Below are 18,948 nucleotides of genomic sequence, written 5' to 3'. Positions count from 1 at the left end.
AGGGCAGTGTTTCACCACAGCTGATCTAAGGGCAGTGTTTCACCACAGCTGATCTAAGGGCAGTGTTTCACCACAGCTGATCTAAGGGCAGTGTTTCACCTGATCTAAGGGCAGTGTTTCACTACCTGATCTCTAATGTTGCTCCGTGATCTGTGCTCATATAGTCATGAAATATGAATCATTCAACGAGCAGTTTTGGAAATGTTATTATGATATTAATATTAATATTGTATTGCTTGTTGTTATCGGCTAAATGTTTGATAGTTCACTACAGCAGAGGTAAGATGATATTGTGTCAGAAATGCCTCCATAAAAACTAAAATTTGATCACCACGGACCCTTGTAGATATTAATAATTTGTGGCACAGGTGTTGTTTTGGAATATTATCAACTCCAAACCAGTTAGTAAGTACCGAATAAACATTGTTATACATAGCATTCATAGCTGAGAAGCTCTAATTGTTATATTGACACATTATATATATGTAATATTGACAGATAATAAGGGTTGAGTTGATACGTCAAATTATGTTGGCCTACAACCCCATCTCTGACGTATACGAGAAAGGGGGTCCCGAAATAGAGTGAACCACATGCACACAGGATAACACAACCAGAATTATGCAAGAATAACCAACCATTTTATCTGTTTGATATGAATAAAAAACACATTTTTTATTTACATAAATTACAGAAAGCACAAACTGGTTCACCAATATCGACATTAAAAACATCTCGTATATATATTACATTTAACAGCTTTACTATTATTTACTCCATGTTGCAAGAAGAATCTTCATTAAAAAGAAGGAGACATGGAACTGTTAGGCTGAGGGTTCACCTCACCCTCACAAGCCTTAGAAGGGATACTTTTAACTGTTTAGGCTTAGGGTTAGGGTGCGGGTTAACCAGGACTTACCCTCACCCTAAACCTTAGAAGGGATACTTGCAACTGTATTGGCATCTCATTTAAATCTCTAGTAAAAAAAGAAGAAGGAACAATGGAAGCGGGACGTGTATCACAACACTCAGAGGACAACAACCAGGACTCTGTGTGACAGCTTTAATATCCAGAACACCTGAATCAGGACTAGTGGTTATATAGGGGGGGGGGGGTTAGGCTAGTGGTTATATGAGGGGGTGGGTCAGGATCAGGACTAGTGGTTGTATAGGGTTAGGGGTTAGGCTAGTGGTTAGGGGTCGGGTTAGGGTTAGGTTAGGGGTTAGGCTAGTGGTTAGGGGTCGGGTTAGGGTTAGGTTAGGGGTTAGGCTAGTGGTTAGGGGTCGGGTTAGGGTTAGGTTAGGGGTTAGGCTAGTGGTTAGGGGTCGGGTTAGGGTTAGGTTAGGGGTTAGGCTAGTGGTTAGGGGTCGGGTTAGGGTTAGGTTAGGGCTTAGGCTAGTGGCTAGGGTTAGGGTTAGGGCTTAGGCTAGTAGGGTTAGGGTTAGGTTAGGGGTTAGGCTAGTGGCTAGGGTTAGGGTTAGGGCTTAGGCTAGTGGTTAGGATTAGGAAGGACAGCCTAGTGGAGGCTGCTGTTCACAAGGACGACGTCGTTGAGTCCACCACCTCACGCCCATTGCAGACCGTCGGGACCACGTTGGCTGCGGACCCTGACACACACACACACACACACACACACACACACACACACACACACACACACACACACACACCATATGAATTATTGATTTAGTGGGCAATAGAGGGAGTAAATTGAGGGATATGAACAGGTTTGTAATATCTGAATACATTCAGAACCTTAAAGTTCAGTCACTACAGTCGCTTCTTAAATAAGGCTCACAAAATAATAACATTCGTTAAAACATGCTTAGCTCAGGAGGTAGGGCAGATTGACTTGTAACCAGAAGGCTTCTAGTTAGATCCCCGGATCCTCCTAGCGGAGTGTCGAGGTGTCCCTGAGCAAGGCACCTCACCCTAACTGCACCCGAAGAGCTGGCTGTCGCCTGCACGGTTGACTCTGTCTTCAGTGCAGGCTGACTGGTTCTGAAGGTAAGGACGTGTAAGTGCAGGGTTGTTCTGCCAGGCATTAAGGGGTACCTTTGAGTCGTCCCTACTGGCTTCTCTCTGCTACGGTTTTCCGTCACTGGTTACAACAGACTACCATCAGTAACACTGGAGAATTGAAATGGATGAATGGATGGATGGATGAATTAATGAATGGAGGGATGAAATAATAATTGATAGGTTAGAGGAGGGGATGGACAGAAGGCTTTATATGAGTATATATTTATAGTATATATGTATAGTATTTGTATATAAATTATATATGTATATATATGAGTATATGAAAGGCTGAGTGAGTACATATACAGACAGAGGGATGACAAGCAGGACGTATCATCCATCCCTGTGATAGGCGGTCCTGAGACACACTTTGCACCTGGGATGTACTCTAGTTCTTAGGGTTGGGGCCGTGTTGATGCCTGTCCTCCTTAAGTGGACCTTGTGTGGGGGGGGTCAGCACCTCGGGGGGAAGCGTGATGTACGATGTATGTTCTTCTCACTGGCGGGAGATGCACCAGGCAGCAGCAGACTCACTAGGACCTGACCTAGCCCTAGCCCTAACCCGTAAGCCCCAGTGGACGGCTCCAGTCATAACCAATGGATGTACTGAGTGCCTCTCCCATACTGAGACCCCCACAGAGGCCCAGGTGCACATAGTCCAACAAGCTGCTCTGTGCGGACCATTCTTCATGAGAGGTGCACTGAGCTGGATTGTAGCCATGTCACTACAATGCCTCACCTCTCCAGGTCTCCTCAACTTCTCAATGACTGGTCCTGTGCACGGCCACGGATCAAAACCCCACAAGAGTGGAGGATTATGGTTACTATGGTTACGTTCAAACAGAAATGGCAGAGGTAGTCGAAGAGCGAAGAAACTCTTCAAACATGTGACACAACGCAACACAATGCTGACGTGGACCAGAAGGTCACAAGATGAAGGAAACTCTTAAAACATGTGATACATGATAAGGTGGATCCGTGATGAAGGCGGTCCCCTTGAGAGAAGCTGGAGCCATGGGGAGGCTGAAGAACAATACAGTTCTAAACACAACGAGGCTGAAGGGTAATACAGTAATAAACAGAAGGAACCTTGAGAGAAGCTGGAGCCGGGGCCCGGGGGGAGGCTGTGGCGGGTGCTGGCCGCCCGGAGGCTGCTCACGTTCTTCTGGGGCTGGAACAGGATGATGTGGACCTTGGGGGCGAAGAGGCAGCCCAGCACCACCGTGCCGCTCAGGCTGACGGAGATGCACATGGTGGTGGTCTGCACCTAGAACCGACACAAAGGAACCAGGCGCAGCCGTCAGAACCGACCAGGGTCGCTGATTGGTCCACAGGGTCTGTGGACGTTACTGGGCAGATTTGAAAACGTATTGAACTACTTGTGAGCACAATTGTTTTTTGTGTTTGGATCTAAGAGGTTCTTTATAACGTAAGATAAACCAAATGGAAAGCAAGTACGCCATTATACAGAAGGTATATGTGTTATGGAGGTACCCAAACCTGTGGAAGAACCTTTTGAACAATAGAATAGGGATGTGGTGACACACTGTTCGTCCTGTGAACCAGGTTCTCACTTGCTGTCTGAACTTCTGACTCCCTTGTTCCTTCTCACCTACAGCTTGTTGTGTGGCGCGGTGGGGTTTGCTCACCTCCCCCCACCTCCACCCTGTCTCCATCCCCCTCATGCTGCCTCCTCCCACCTCTGCCCCACCTCCACCCTGTCTCCATCCCCCTCATGCTGCCTCCTCCCACCTCTGCCCCACCTCCGCCCTACCTCCACCCCCCCATATTACCTCCTCCCACCTCCACCCCCCCATATTACCATGTTGCCTCCACCCACCTCCACCCTGCCTCCTGCCACATCAACCCTGCCTCCTCCCACCTCCACCCTGCCTCCACCCCCTCATGTTGCCTCCACCCCCCCTCATGTTGCCTCCTCCCACCTCCACCCTACCTCCACCCTGCCTCCACCCCCTCATGCTGCCTCCACCCCCTCATGTTGCCTCCACCCCCTCATGTTGCCTCCACCCCCCCTCATGTTGCCTCCTCCCACCTCCACCCTACCTCCACCCTGCCTCCACCCTGCCTCCACCCCCTCATGCTGCCTCCACCCCCTCATGCTGCCTCTCCGACGGGCTGTGTGGGTGTCTCTGTGTTCTCGTCAGTCTGTCTCGGCAGGCAGACGTCTGTCCCAGATTGTTGAACGGTAACGACGGTATGAGGATAAGGTGACACTGAGCACGGGGAACCAACTGTTCCCGTGTTTAGGTGTGAGACACCCACATAGAGTAGAGCTGTATAAGATTATATATATAATATACGACCACAGTATCAGTCTTGGAGAACTTCTTCAAGCCTATCGATTAAGAAGGGAACTATGCAGGGAAATCAAAAACGGAAGTATTATTGTGTTGAACAATAAGTGTTGAATGAATGAGATGGCAAATGTGTAAAATTAGTTTTCACTATATCCTTAATATATGAAAAAAAAATATATATATATATATATATGATTTGTTTCAAATTAATCCAGTCAGCTTCAAACCAATAAACACATGTGGCTTTCTTTCACACCTGGAATGTAAATATACAATTTAAATCAGTTAGGTAATACAGTGCAGGTCATTAAGAATACATTTACAAAAAATAAGAGAATCAACCTCGATCTTGAGCAGGACTGTGTGACAGCATTGCATAAGAATGAACGGTGTGTTTAATAATTCATGAGAAGTTGCTCAGTCAGACCAGAGGACATGAGAAGTGTTAGGAAGGGTTCCTCCAGCTGTCCTCTGATGGGGGAGGGTTGTACCTTCATACTGACTACTGTCAAACAGGGAGGGTTGTACCTTCATACTGACTACTGTCAAACAGGGAGGGTTGTACCTTCATACTGACTACTGTCAAACAGGGAGGGTTGTACCTTCATACAGACTACTGTCAAACAGGGAGGGTTGTACCTTCATACTGACTACTGTCAAACAGGGAGGGTTGTACCTTCATACTGACTACTGTCAAACAGGGAGGGTTGTACCTTCATACTGACTACTGTCAAACAGGGAGGGTTGTACCTTCATACTGACTACTGTCAAACAGGGAGGGTTGTACCTTCATACTGACTACTGTCAAACAGGGAGGGTTGTACCTTCATACTGACTACTGTCAAACAGGGAGGGTTGTACCTTCATACTGACTACTGTCAAACAGGGAGGGTTGTACCTTCATACTGACTACTGTCAAACAGGGAGGGTTGTACCTTCATACTGACTACTGTCAAACAGGGAGGGTTGTACCTTCATACTGACTACTGTCAAACAGGGAGGGTTGTACCTTCATACTGACTACTGTCAAACAGGGAGGGTTGTACCTTCATACTGACTACTGTCAAACAGGGAGGGTTGTACCTTCATACTGACTACTGTCAAACAGGGAGGGTTGTACCTTCATACTGACTACTGTCAAACAGGGAGGGTTGTACCTTCATACTGACTACTGTCAAACAGGGAGGGTTGTACCTTCATACTGACTACTGTCAAACAGGGAGGGTTGTACCTTCATACTGACTACTGTCAAACAGGGAGGGTTGTACCTTCATACAGACTACTGTCAAACAGGGAGGGTTGTACCTTCATACTGACTACCACTGTCTGTTTTTCAACACAGAGGACCAATGCACTGCTGCATCAGAATTACTGCATTCACACCACATCCTCCTGCTTTGGGTCAGACGTGGTGCTGTCCGTTGGATTGGATTTTAAACCATCTGGAGGGAACAAAGATGCTCCATTGGTGTATTGTTGTTGAAGACAGAACAACAGACCAGGACGCCTTACTGACTCATTCAAACATGTCTCTCTGTACGAACGATTGTGTCATCAAATGTTATATTTGGATTGAAGGTGTGACAAAGATTAACATATAAAAACGCAATTTAGCATTTGTCTGTCATCCCAGGTTTTTTCCTATTGAAGTCCCTCTGCCTACATACATTGTCTGCTATTGTACAATCTTTGCGGTTCAGAATTTGTAAGCTTGAGATATTATTATATCATATTGTTCCTTTCAGTAGAATTTAATTTCTGTACCCTTGCAAACACTAGTTAGAAATCATACTGGGGGATACCCCAATGAAGAGAGAATCTCAATATGTTATAAATATAACATATATATATTCCTAAAGGGAATGCATATACATCCATTAGTGGATGGTACACGGATAACAGACGCTATTTGTTTTCCTGCCTTCCACTTTGAATTTTATCCATCAGTGCTTTCATATGAGCACTGGGGATATTAGCCTGCTGTTTAATCTGCCCTGTTTTTGAACGGTGTGTGTGTGTGTGTGTGTGTGTGTGTGTGTGTGTGTGTGTGTGTGTGTGTATGTGTGTGTGTGTGTGTGTGTGTGTGTGTGTGTGTGTGTGTAACGGGGATAGCCCTATCCCCCGTGGGTGCAGAGCACATCTTCAATATTGTATATCTTAATCAAATTTGATATTCATGGCTCCGTAGTTATTATAGCATATTTAGTTTTCCTTAACATTTCATGCAAGACCACATAGTACAGTCTCTATGTGGTCGCTCGACCATAATGTGCAAGACTGTGGCACAACAACTTGAGATTGAGCAACAAACCCAATACACTCGTAATCCGTCCTTCACCGGGAGGAACTGATGGCACGCGGGAGCTGGGCCGACACAGTAATTATTCATGTGTCAAAGTGGAGATCTGTGTCCATGAGTCCCTCTAACTAACCCTAACTCGGGGGTCCCTCAGAGGCCCCCGCGGTCCCAGGACAGCAGCACACAGCTGGGCTCATCGCTCCGCTGCTACAGCCCTCCTCTGAGCCGTGGGGACTCCCGGGGACATTGGCTCCCCATCAGCCCGCCTCGTATGCGGGCAGGACGCTGTGTTTCTCTGGAGGTCTCAGGGGGCTCAGCCTACGCATCCCTCACTCAGCACTCCCTGGAGGCTCCCAGGTTCAGACTGTTTTCACTGAATTACTGTACATCGTCTGTCTGTCTGTCTGTCTTTTTTATTCAGAGGATGGCATTTATATCTTAAATTAATCAAATAACACTAGTAATAATAGTAGAGGGATGATCACTCCAATGAGCCATTGACGTTATATTAAATATTACTCTTAAATAACTTCAACTGTTGCTAACATCAAGGGTCAACCAATGTAACGCACATAACGCTGATCCACAATCGGCCTTTCCTTGTGCCCTCAGCAAATCAATGCAAGACAAACAATGCAGAATGCATTTTACCTCAATCACATAAACATGCACCGCGTTTTGGTCATTTCGAAAAGATTACAATACAGAAACGATAGTTATGTTATTATAACTCTAGTTCTATGATTGTAGGCATAGCCTACAATCAGCCTACAACAGCCGAGCAGCCCATAAGGCGAAGCCTAGACAGCATAGCCTACTTAAAATAGAACCTGTACGCGTGGCAGACGACCCGAGCAGAGTCCTCACCCTGTAGTCGCTGGCCGTGACGTAGAAGATGGGCTGGAAGGCCAGCCAGATGATGCAGGTGGTGTACATGGTGAAGCCGATGAACTTGGCCTCGTTGAAGTTCTCCGGACACTTGCGGGTCTTGAAGGCGTAGACGGTGCACAGGATGATGAGGACGCAGTTGTAGGTGAGCGACAGCAGCATGCTGGAGTCCCGGCTGTTGCACTTGAGGGTGACCACGTCCCTCCTCTCGGGGCTCACCTCCTTCCTCACGCCCGGCGTCTCCACCAGCAGCCACATCAGCACCACCAGCAGCTGGCAGGAGATCAGGCCCCCGCAGATGGCCACCTGGGAGGCGGGGCTGATGAAGCGCGGCCGCTGCGCTCCGTCCGTCACGCCGCTGAAGATGCGGGCGATGCGGTTGGTCTTGGTGAGCAGCGCCGAGTAGCACACGGCGAAGGAGGTGCCCAGGCCCAGGCGGCGCAGCGTGCACACGGCGGTGGACGGCTTGCCGATGTAGATGAAGGTCATGCTGTAGCACATCAGCACCCCCAGCAGCAGGATGTAGGACAGCTCCCGCCCGCTGGCCTTCACCACGGGGGTCTGGTTGTGCTTGAGGAACAGACCCACCACCGACAGGGTGCACACGATGCCCAGGCAGGAGATGGCCACGGGCCCCACGGCCCAGGCGTCCTCCCAGCGGATGTACTCCTCGGGCAGGTCGTAGCAGCCGCTCAGGTTGGCCAGGGGCCACTGGCCGAAGCTGCAGTCGGCGCAGGTGAACTCGTCGCGGAGGAACTGGTAGGCCTGGCAGGGGATGCAGATCCAGCAGCACACATCCCCGGGCTGCATGCTCTTCACCTCGTTCTTCCTGCAGGGGTCGCTGCACTGGGAGGTGGGCGCGGCTCGGCCCGCCCAGGGGATCAGGTGGGTGTCCAGGGTGAGGCTCTCCGCCCAGTAGCCCACCTTGCGGTAGACGTAGCGAGCGCCCTCCTTGTGGTAGTGGAAGATGTTGTAGCGACCCAGGCTGTCCCCGAAGCCGTCGAAGCGGACCATGTTCTCCGTGTTGGCCGGACGGAACGGAGCTAGGAGGGGGAGGAAAGAGAGAGAAAGGGGAGGAAAAGAAAGAGAAGGGGGAGGAAAAAGAAAGAAGGGAGGAAAAGAAAGAGAAAGGGGAGGAAAAGAGAGCGAAGGGCGGATGTTTTCAGGCACATGACACAACGGGAGTCCGACATGTTCATAGTAAAGCATAATCCTGAGACCAAGTTGCAGAGTTCAGTGCAGGGCTACGAGCAGAACTCCTTGCTTTTTGACAGAAAATTGAACAGTGATAAATGTCAAGGGTGTCTCCTGTCATCCAAGCATCTAGACTGGCCTGGTCTGGTCTAGCCGGTGGACTGTGGACACACAGGTTTCATCTAATTGCCGTCCACAGAGAGAATATTATACACCTATCATACAAATCCATGGGGTTTGCATTTGCATGAATGATTTAACCCATCTCTTTAATTTCCCGTCATGCTGAAACAATTGGATATGTTAGAGAGAGATACCCTCTCCATCTTACCCTAACTGTAACCCTAACCCTGGAACCATTACTCTCTCTACTATTACTCTCTCTCTCTATCCAATCCTAACCCAGGATATATTACCCTCTCTATCCACCCTAACCCTGGATCTATTATTCTCTCTATCCAACCCTAACCCTGGACCCAAGCCAATACCCCCAGCCTGAAACAGCAACACCTAAATTGTTAACACAACACCTAACTCTTATCTTTGAGCATGAAGCGTGAAAAACATCCTGGTTTGTACTGCATCCAGTGGAATATAATTGGTCGATGTGTGTGCAGGGAAGGTTACTGACACATCAAATGGTCACATCAAACATGTTTGAATAAAACCAACATCAAGGTAACCGATGGAAGAGCGAGGCTGAACCAGAGACACTATAGAAGGAGGAGACACATCACTGAAAAAATCACCCATTGAAATGCATGGGGGAACTTCGTAACGCCAAGATGGCAGTTGTTTGCACATGTCCCGCCTCTTCCGGTGCCGTTGCTCCAATCATTTTGCAGGTCATACGCGGTCACGCTTTTTGCGACACTTATTATTTTCAATCAGGAGGGAAGAACCAGCAGCTGGAGCGGCACAAGCAGCATCGACTGGAAAACTTCGACTACCTGTTATCTTGTTGGCTCGGCAGCAAAAGCTAACTTTTAAAGCTAACTTGCTGTCAGTGCAGTGCCGGTGTTGTTATGCCGTAAATGAAAACTGTGTCGTGAAGCATTGCGCATGCGCAGTCCAAGATTACCTGTAAGAAAAAGGGCTTTTAAAACGTTAATTTAATACAAAACCACCAAACCCTTTCAGCGATTTTAGTCTGTTTTTCATCGTGATTTCAAACATGTGTTTTTTATGCCCCTTAGATCTCGGAAAATGGAGATACAGCTCTCTCCCTATTCATTAGACAGGGCCCTGGTCTTGTTAAGACCAAATAGCTGCCAGAAAGGCGTGGCCAAGATGGCCGCGAGTGAGAGGACTTGCCTAGAAGGACTTTGGCTGAACTCACCATCAAACTTGACCTTGAGAATGTAGTCCTTGTAGAACTTCCTGCCGTTGCCCGGTTTGAGCGCTTCGCAGACGCCGGTGGAGTTGGGGCACAGGGCCTGCCTCATGTTGTGCAGGGCGGTCGCCATGGCGAACACGGCGTTCACCACGAACATGATCTTGGACTCGGGCTCAAAGGGCACGTCCTTCAGCGAGTGCTTCCCGCAGCCCAGGTCGTGGAGGCTGCACTGGAACTGGTTCTCCCAGAACTCCCTGAACCAGGGGTTCCTGGTGTTGTTGTAGGGGTGCAGGCCGGTGAAGTAGTCGTTGAAGCGGGGGATGGGGTAGGAGGCCAGCTCGATGGTGAAGGCCCCGTCCGCCACCGCCTCGCTGCCGCGCACCACGCTCTCCTGCGCGCCCCAGCCGTCGCTCGCCACCCAGGTGAAGGACACGTTCATGCGGTTGGCGGCCACCAGCAGCTCGCGGGCGTCCTCGCTGCGCGTGAACAGGATCACCACCCTGGCGTTGGACTTGAGCTGCAGCGAGCGGATCACGTTCTCGTAGCTCCAGCGGCTCATGGAGCGGCTGACCTTGGCCGAGGTGGCGATGCAGATGTGGCGGGCGCGGGCCTCCTGCTGGAAGGCGTCGATGCCCGTCTCGCCGTAGTCGCCCTCCGACGCCACGGTGGACACGTAGGTCCAGTTGAAGTAGCGCAGGATCTCCGCCATGGCCTTGGCCTGGTAGAAGTCGGGCGGCACGGTGCGGGCGAAGTAGTCGTAGCGGGACTTGTCGCTGAGCTTGGCGCTGGTGGAGGCGTAGCTGATCTGGGGGATCTGGAAGAGCCGGAGGAGGTTGGCCACCTGAGGGAAAAGAGACACACGGAGAACATCAGGTGTCAGGTTCCACCCAGAGGAAATGGTGGACCACCTCTTGGTTGGCCGCAGTTGTGAAAAGGGTGGGGTGAGGTGGATGTTTACAGTTGGTTGATAATACCACTCAATCCTACACACTGCACCTTTAAGGCTTCACATCTCTACATTACTTCCATTCATCACACCTAACGATGTGACGGTAATTATGGCCAAGTGGATCACATCAATAATTTACACTACAACTGCCTGCTGTTTGTTTTCTCACAGGAGTAAATGTTCTCACCCCAGTCTGTCAGTTTCTTTTCTCTTTTACGAGAGACATTGTGAGACATTTACCAACTTGACTCTCTCACTGTTAATGTGATGCTACTGTTGGGCTTCTATAACAGGGTAATCAACCTAGATGATCCAAAGACGCAAGTAATGGACTAACCCTAACCCCCACCCCAATAAAGTCACCATGGAAACAACATTACTCTGTAAACCAGTGCATATGATTCAATGTAAAGTGAAGGATAAATTGAGAGAGAGAGAGAGAGAGAGAGAGAGAGAGAGAGAGAGAGAGAGAGAGAGAGAGAGAGAGAGGATGGCGGCAGAGATTGGGCAGTGTGAGTCAACATATCTAAAGACGGCTAAGAACTTTTCCCCTTCTATGCCTAATAGGACTTGTCAGCGTTCTGACACAGTGCACAGTGGTTGGAGAAGCAGCCTCCCGACAGCCTCTCGCGGCGGGCTCTTCAAGCCTAAGGGGGGCGAGTCAGAACCTTCTCATAAAAATGCCAACCCAGGTCTAGTTTGCAGGCATACTGGCATTACAAACTCAGCTTCTTGATTTTCAATAAATATACTGTCAGGAAAGAAATAGACTAGATATTACAATGTTGCAGAGTTGTTTTGATCCCTGTCTGTTTTAGTGTAAAAATACCTTGAAATATTAACAGGAAGAAATGTTTATGAAATGGGAACTTAAGAACAAACAGGTATGGTGATTATACATGCTCAGAGTACAGTGAGCATATGCAGTGTCACTATGTCCCTCAGGTGATATTTATACATGCTTAGAGTACAGTGAGCACGTGGCTCCTAATGCAGTGTAACAAACGACCACGATAGGTCAATATGGAAGAAGACCATTTATTCAACTAAACTATTTCTGTATTGAAAGCCGGATAATAACACACAGAAAAAAACAGAGCTTCCACCATTTCTAATTTTAAAAAGATCAAAACTAAAGATTAAAATTCCAATATTCTAATCATCTCCAATAATCGTCTCTTTCCACTTGGAAAATTAATCATAACTTTAATCCTATTTACATCATGTCTTGAAGAAGGGGGGAAAGACAGAGAACACTACCGAGGTGTGTGTGTGTGTGTGTGTGTGTGTGTGTGTGTGTGTGTGTGTGTGTGTGTGTGTGTGTGTGTGTGTGTGTGTGTGTGTGTGTGTTACTGTATCATGAAGATCAGATTATATTAGATGGGACTACATTGGGTAATAAGAGAAGGATTGTAGGCCATTTTACAGCCATGTAGCCTACGCATTTAAACATGTGGGCGTAAATAACGTCTCAGAACTTGGACAAAAAAACAACATATTACACATTAAGATAGATAAATAATTTTGAGTTTTGAGTAATCCAATCTATAGTACTGCAAATATTCAATTATAAACCAGTCAAATAACAACCATCTGAAATAAAAACCCTGTTTATTGATATAATAGGCTTACAATTCCTGTAGTATAACAGATGCTTACACAGTAACCAATTGGTTGCATATCTATAGCACAAAAAAAAAAAGCTCTGGTCGCAGCCAAACACACCACATACATAACTGATATATAACTGATACAAAGAGCTCAGAGGAAAGCTGGAAGGAGAGTATAATTGCACATATCATGGTTGCTGCTTTATAAGATCAGGCACGTCTCTAAAGTGGATGGCCACTTGATCAGTCTCTCATCGTCATACATTCTGTTTGATATTATAATCATTTAGCAGGGAGTTGATCCTCCATCCCAGTTCAGAGACAGGTCAGTGAGCAGCATGTACGCTGTATGTGGGTTAGGCTGCAGACATCGCACCATACACTTCGGTAATAAGAGGAGAGCATTGTCTGATTACAGTCGCAGGGTTTTCTGTGGATGGGTTAGGGTAAGGCCGGGACCAGCAGCCTTAGAGGAAACACGACGAGGATTAAGCTTTGTATTCCCATGACCAGTATCCCTGCAGACAGCAGCCCAGGAACCTAACCCGAGCAAAACTAACCCTAACCCTACCAATCCAAACCCTAATCCTAACAAACCTAACCCTAACCCGGGAACCTAACCCTAAACCGGGAACCTAACCCCAAGCAACCTAACCCCAAGTCACTTAAGTGACTCAGCTTTGCCTCTGAGCCCCTGGAGGAAGGGTGACATCTTGGCTAGACAGATACATATCTACTTGTATCTATCTTGTATCTACCTTGAATCTATCTAACCCTAATCTACATTGTAAATACTTGTATCTAGTGATAGATACAAGTTAGATACCAGATAGATCCCAGATAGATACCAGATAGATCCCAGATAGATACCAAATAGATACCAGATAGATACCAAATAGATACCGGATAGATTCAAGGTAGACACTAGATAGATTCAAGGTAGATACCAGATTGTTGTGGTGGTCGTGGACCAGGGGCAGGAGTTGGTTGCATGGAAGAGAGATGTACAGTGAAATTAAAACCATGTGGGGGATTGAAGGGGGATTGGGGATTGAAGAAAGTGTTCTGGAGGGGCTACCAAGACTACCGGGGAATGTCTGGGAAACACAAAGGCTTTGTGAAGCTATTAACATGATTTTGTTCTGCATGAAAAGTTGTGCTCCTCTTCTTCAACAGCGCAGCCATGTGCTGCTGTCCACTGCAGTGCTGTAGCGCTATGCAGACACACACACACACACACACACACACACACACACACACACACACACACACACACACACACACACACACACACACACACACACACACACACACACACACACACACACATCACACACACATGGCCACACACCACACACGCACAAATACTCATACACACACACACACAGACACACACACAGACACACACAGACACACGTCACACAGCACACAGACACACACCACACACGCACAAATACTCATACACACACACACACACACACACACACACACTAGGGCAGTGGATAGCGTGCCAATGTGCACATGACAATGATGCATACACACCCCACCCCCCGCCACACACACATCCAACACCCCCCCACACACTGCATGAATACGCATGTGAACACAGGCAACAATCACACATGACACACACAGACACACTGTCTCTAATATGTCATTTCCTTCCTAAAGGCTTCAGTTGCTTGGCAACCGCCTTTAAGATGTCCCACCAGGTGTACAGAGAGGAGCTCCGTAGCAGACAGGTTGTTGATCAGTATCCTGCCTGGGGCCTCGCCTCCATCACATCCCTCAGAGCCTTCAGCCAGACAGAGAACCTGGAGCCGCTTCTGCTTACGGTTTTACCCACCTTCTGCCTATGGGTATTCTTTATTATTATTTCAGACTCTGGGTCCATAGCAAAAATGCTATGGACTGGCTAATGGCTATGAACATAGCTATGCATACATAGCTATGCTATGTATGTATGTATGTATACATTTATACATTTATGTATCTATAAATGTTTATATGTATGTATATATATGTATATATGTGTTTATATATATATATATATATATATATATGAATGCATGTATATATGCATGTATGTATGTATGAATTAATGTATGAATGTATGTATGTATGAATGCATGTATATATGCATGTATGTATGTATGAATTAATGTATGAATGTATGTATGTATGAATGCATGTATATATGTATATATGTATGTATATATGAATGTATGTATGTATATATATATGTATGAATGCATGTATATATGTATATGTATGTATGTTTGTAGGTATAAATGCATGTCCTCCTGTGTCCTGTCAGTATTCATTTCCCTGTTTAGCTCTATGGTGGTATATTTAAGCACAACCACAGAGGATACCCTGTAGCCGGCACAATGGTTATGAGACGACTCTTTACACCTTTAAACCGTAACAGCTTTCATTAAGAACCCACTGGAATCCACGAGTCAGCAGACAAGAGGCTGATGGAGGCTGGGCTTCCCTCTAAGTATTCATAATAGCATTCTTTATTTCAGCAAGAAGAAAGGATTCATACACACTTGCAGGCCATGTGAACAACTGTGATTGGGAAAATAGTATGTGTTCCACCATAACACTGAATACTCCAACACAAGGGAATTAAGATAGTGTGTTCCACCATAACACTGAATACTCCAACACAAGGGAATTAAGATAGTGTGTTCCACCATAACATTGAATACTCCAACACAAGGGAATTAAGATAGTATGTGTTCCACCATAACATTGAATACTCCAACACAAGGGAATTAAGATAGTATGTGTTCCACCATAACATTGAATACTCCAACACAAGGGAATTAAGATAGTGTGTTCCACCATAACACTGAATACTCCAACACAAGGGAATTAAGATAGTGTGTTCCACCATACCACTGAATGGTCAAACACAAGGGAATTACGTATGATTTAGGCAGCATGTTCTTTTCTTTGAAATGTATAATAATAATAATATAATAATAATAATATAATGATAATAATAATGGTAGTAATAATAATAACGATAATAATAAAATTATAAAAATAGTATTAATAATAATAATACAAATTATAGTAACATTAGTACAAATCATTATAATTATAATAATAGGGTTAGGGTTAGTTGTCCAAATAATAATAATAGTAATAACAATAACGATAATAATAATAACATAATAACAATATTAGTAATAATAATAATAACAATACTATGTTGTCATAATAATAATGATAATAATAATAAGAACATAATAATTCATAATTGAGGCACCACTAGTCGGTCACACAGAGGCCTCTTCTTTATAAACAGACCAGGGATGGGTTTAAATGATCCAAGTATAAATAGATGAGTGAAGTACGCCTGGGCGAGCAGGCGGCTCCTCCCGCAGCGAGCCGCTGTGAGAGCCTTTAGAGTGGGTGACACACAGAGGTGTACTGCCAGATGTACTGTTAGTGATCATGTTGTCATCGTCCGTTCAGCACCACGCTGCCAGCGGCCCGCTATGCATTCATCCGCCTGAGGCAAGAACAGAAAACATCTCTAATTGACGTTCGCCTTGACGGGGATCCTCGTTAATATGAGGATCAGGCCGCTGCAGTGAGCAGCGAGGACTGAAAGGCGGCCGTGTGACGGCAGCTTTAAGGACCCTGCATCAGCTTAAACTGGCCTCCTCATGGATGACGGATTTCACCGTTTCACAGACAAATGTGTATCATGTCCGCTTGGTCTGCTCAGAATCATCCGGTGTTTCACGCATGAGAGAAGATGCAGGACGCACTGAACTGTACGCCGCAGAGTCCTAAACATTCCTCAAGAGAAAAAAGACCCAGAAAACAAAGAAAAAAAAAATAAGATATTCAACTGAGCTCAGGCTCAGTCACCTGATCACCTGGAAAACTCACTAACCATACTGCTCACTAGCCGCTCTGTTATAGATAGACAGATACAACTTTATTCAATTATTATTATATTATTATTTGTATTAATTATAAATGCTATTGTCTATGATCCAGTTGAGTGATTGGTGTCAGCATCATCTAACCATCACCTATCTCCCTCACCTACACCCTCCTCCAAAGAACAACAAAGTAACACATCTCACAGCGGAGCCCCGTGGGACCAAACCGCTCCCAGCCCACCTCCAGAGGGGGCCTCAGACCGCTCCCAGCCCACCTCCAGAGGGGGCCTCAGACCGCTCCCAGCCCACCTCCAGAGGGGGCCTCAGACCGCTCCCAGCCCACCTCCAGAGGGGGCCTCAGACCGCTCCCAGCCCACCTCCAGAGGGGGCCTCAGACCGCTCCCAGCCCACCTCCAGAGGGGGCCTCAGACCGCTCCCAGCCCACCTCCAGAGGGGGCCTCAGACCGCTCCCAGCCCACCTCCAGAGGGGGCCTCAGACCGCTCCCAGCCCACCTCCAGAGGGGGCCTCAGACCGCTCCCAGCCCACCTCCAGAGGGGGCCTCAGACCGCTCCCAGCCCACCTCCAGAGAGGGCCTCAGACCGCTCCCAGCCCGTCTCCCAGCCTGCTGCGGGGGCCTCAGACTTGTCGGCCGAGCCACAGATGGGTGGGTATGGGGGGGGGGGGGGGGGCACTGGGCTTCAGCGTCATAGAAGCCCGCCTCCGCACTCCGCTCCAAGCTGTGCTCGTGGCACGCCACGCCACCTCGACAGCCAAGCCCACCCACGGCCCCCGACACCAGGGTAGCATGTAGCGCTCCCCACCGCCGCCGCCTCTCCCCGCCACCCGGTCCCTCTGAGGCGTTACCATGGTGATGATGATGAGCCAGACGATGGTGGGATGCATTCAGGAGTGTTGTTGTTTTGTTGTTGATTTCTTAGTTCATCGGGTAACTCAGCCCGCTCAGACTCACCCTGCATCACCAAGCACCACCCAACACCATCTAGCACCACCCAGCCTAACCCAGCACCACCCAACACCACCCAGCACCACCCAGCACCACCCAGCCTCACTCAGCACCACCCAGCCTCACTCAGCACCACCCAGCCTCACTCAGCACCACCCAACACCACCCAGCCTCACCCAGCACCGCCCAGCCTCACTCAGCACCACCCAGCACCGCTCAGCACCGCCCAGCACCACCCAGCACCACCCAGCCTCACCCAGCACCGCCCAGCACCACCCAGCACCACCCAGCCTCACCCAGCCTCACCCAGCACCACCCAGCACCACCCAGCCTCACCCAGCACCACCCAGCCTCACCCAGCCTCATCCAGCACCACCCAGCCTCACCCAGCACCACCCAGCCTCACCCAGCCTCATCCAGCACCACCCAGCCTCACCCAGCATATATCTCTCTCTCACTCTAACACCGTCCGTGCATTAAGGGAACACGGCCACACACACACACACACACACACACTAGCAAGTAACGCTAATTAAATACAATGAGGGGGGGGGGGGGGTGTCTACCTGGATGGAGACGTCGCTGTAGGAGCCCCCGATGACCCCGGAGATGGCGAGGGGCGGGTCATCGTGGACGGCGTAGGAGCCGTCGGGACAGGTGTACTCGCTGTCGTCCACCTTGGTGAGCGAGGCCCGCACGAACTCCAGGGACTGCTCCAGGGCGTAGGTGTCCTTGGAGCAGGTGTCCAGGATGTGGGCCCCCAGACGCAGGCCGGGCAGCAGCAGGGGGTCCTGGTTGATGTGGTCCAGCGCCAGCAGCATGGCCTCCAGCCGCTGGATCCCCCGCTGGGCGTTGATCTTGCCGCAGTCCTCGGCGCCGTCCCCCTTCTGGTGCACGGGGAACAGCCCCCCGATCATCAGATCCCCCTCCACCGCCACCCCCCTCTTGGCCTCGGCGCTGTACCCCGTCACGGGGAGGCCCTGGGGGGCCGGGGGCAGCAGGGCCACACAGAGCAGCAGCAGGCCTCGGGGGCCGGGCCCCCCGGGGGACCGACCGGAGGACATGGGCGGGGGACGCTCTCTCTCTCCCCGCGGAGTGGAGTGGCGACGGGCGGTCCGGGGAGGGCGGGGCGCTGAGCCGAAGGGACTTCAAAGAGCCGGAGGGATCGGTGTTCTTGGGGAGGCCATTTACAAAATGGACGCCATTTAAAACAGGGACGCCATTTACAACGTGGACGCCGTTTACAACGCCGTTTACAACATGGACGCCGTCCCCTCCGGCCCTCCCTCGTCCGGCTTTGGGTCGATTTGTTTGCCTGTGGATCAAGCAGAGAGAGAGTCACTCAGTGTTTTAGTACGATGAGCTTTTGTCCACCAAAATAAACCCCTCATCATGACAGGGAATGCCGGCCACTGCTAGGGAATCAAAGTAATCCCAAGAACATCCTCGGTGGTC

At 48.6% G+C, this 18,948-nt stretch overlaps 1 protein-coding gene across 1 annotated transcript; it reads right to left on the bottom strand.

Annotated features, from left to right (window-relative positions):
* Nucleotides 1-1,534: 1,534 nt before the first annotated feature.
* grm2a (glutamate receptor, metabotropic 2a) lies at nt 1,535-18,557 on the bottom strand (the record flags this gene model as incomplete). Its single annotated transcript, XM_084464403.1, has 5 exons — nt 1,535-1,608; nt 3,104-3,290; nt 7,508-8,571; nt 10,062-10,899; nt 18,060-18,557. The coding sequence occupies 5 exons, from the start codon at nt 18,555-18,557 to the stop codon at nt 1,535-1,537; spliced, it is 2,661 nt and encodes an 886-aa protein (XP_084320529.1).
* Nucleotides 18,558-18,948: the final 391 nt, after the last annotated feature.

The sequence above is a fragment of the Micromesistius poutassou genome (genome assembly GCF_964030765.1).
Source record: "Micromesistius poutassou genome assembly, chromosome: 2".
Classification (NCBI taxonomy): Eukaryota; Metazoa; Chordata; class Actinopteri; order Gadiformes; family Gadidae; genus Micromesistius; species Micromesistius poutassou.
The sequence above is the reverse complement of the archived record's forward strand: the minus strand, read 5'-3'. Positions and strand labels throughout refer to the sequence as shown.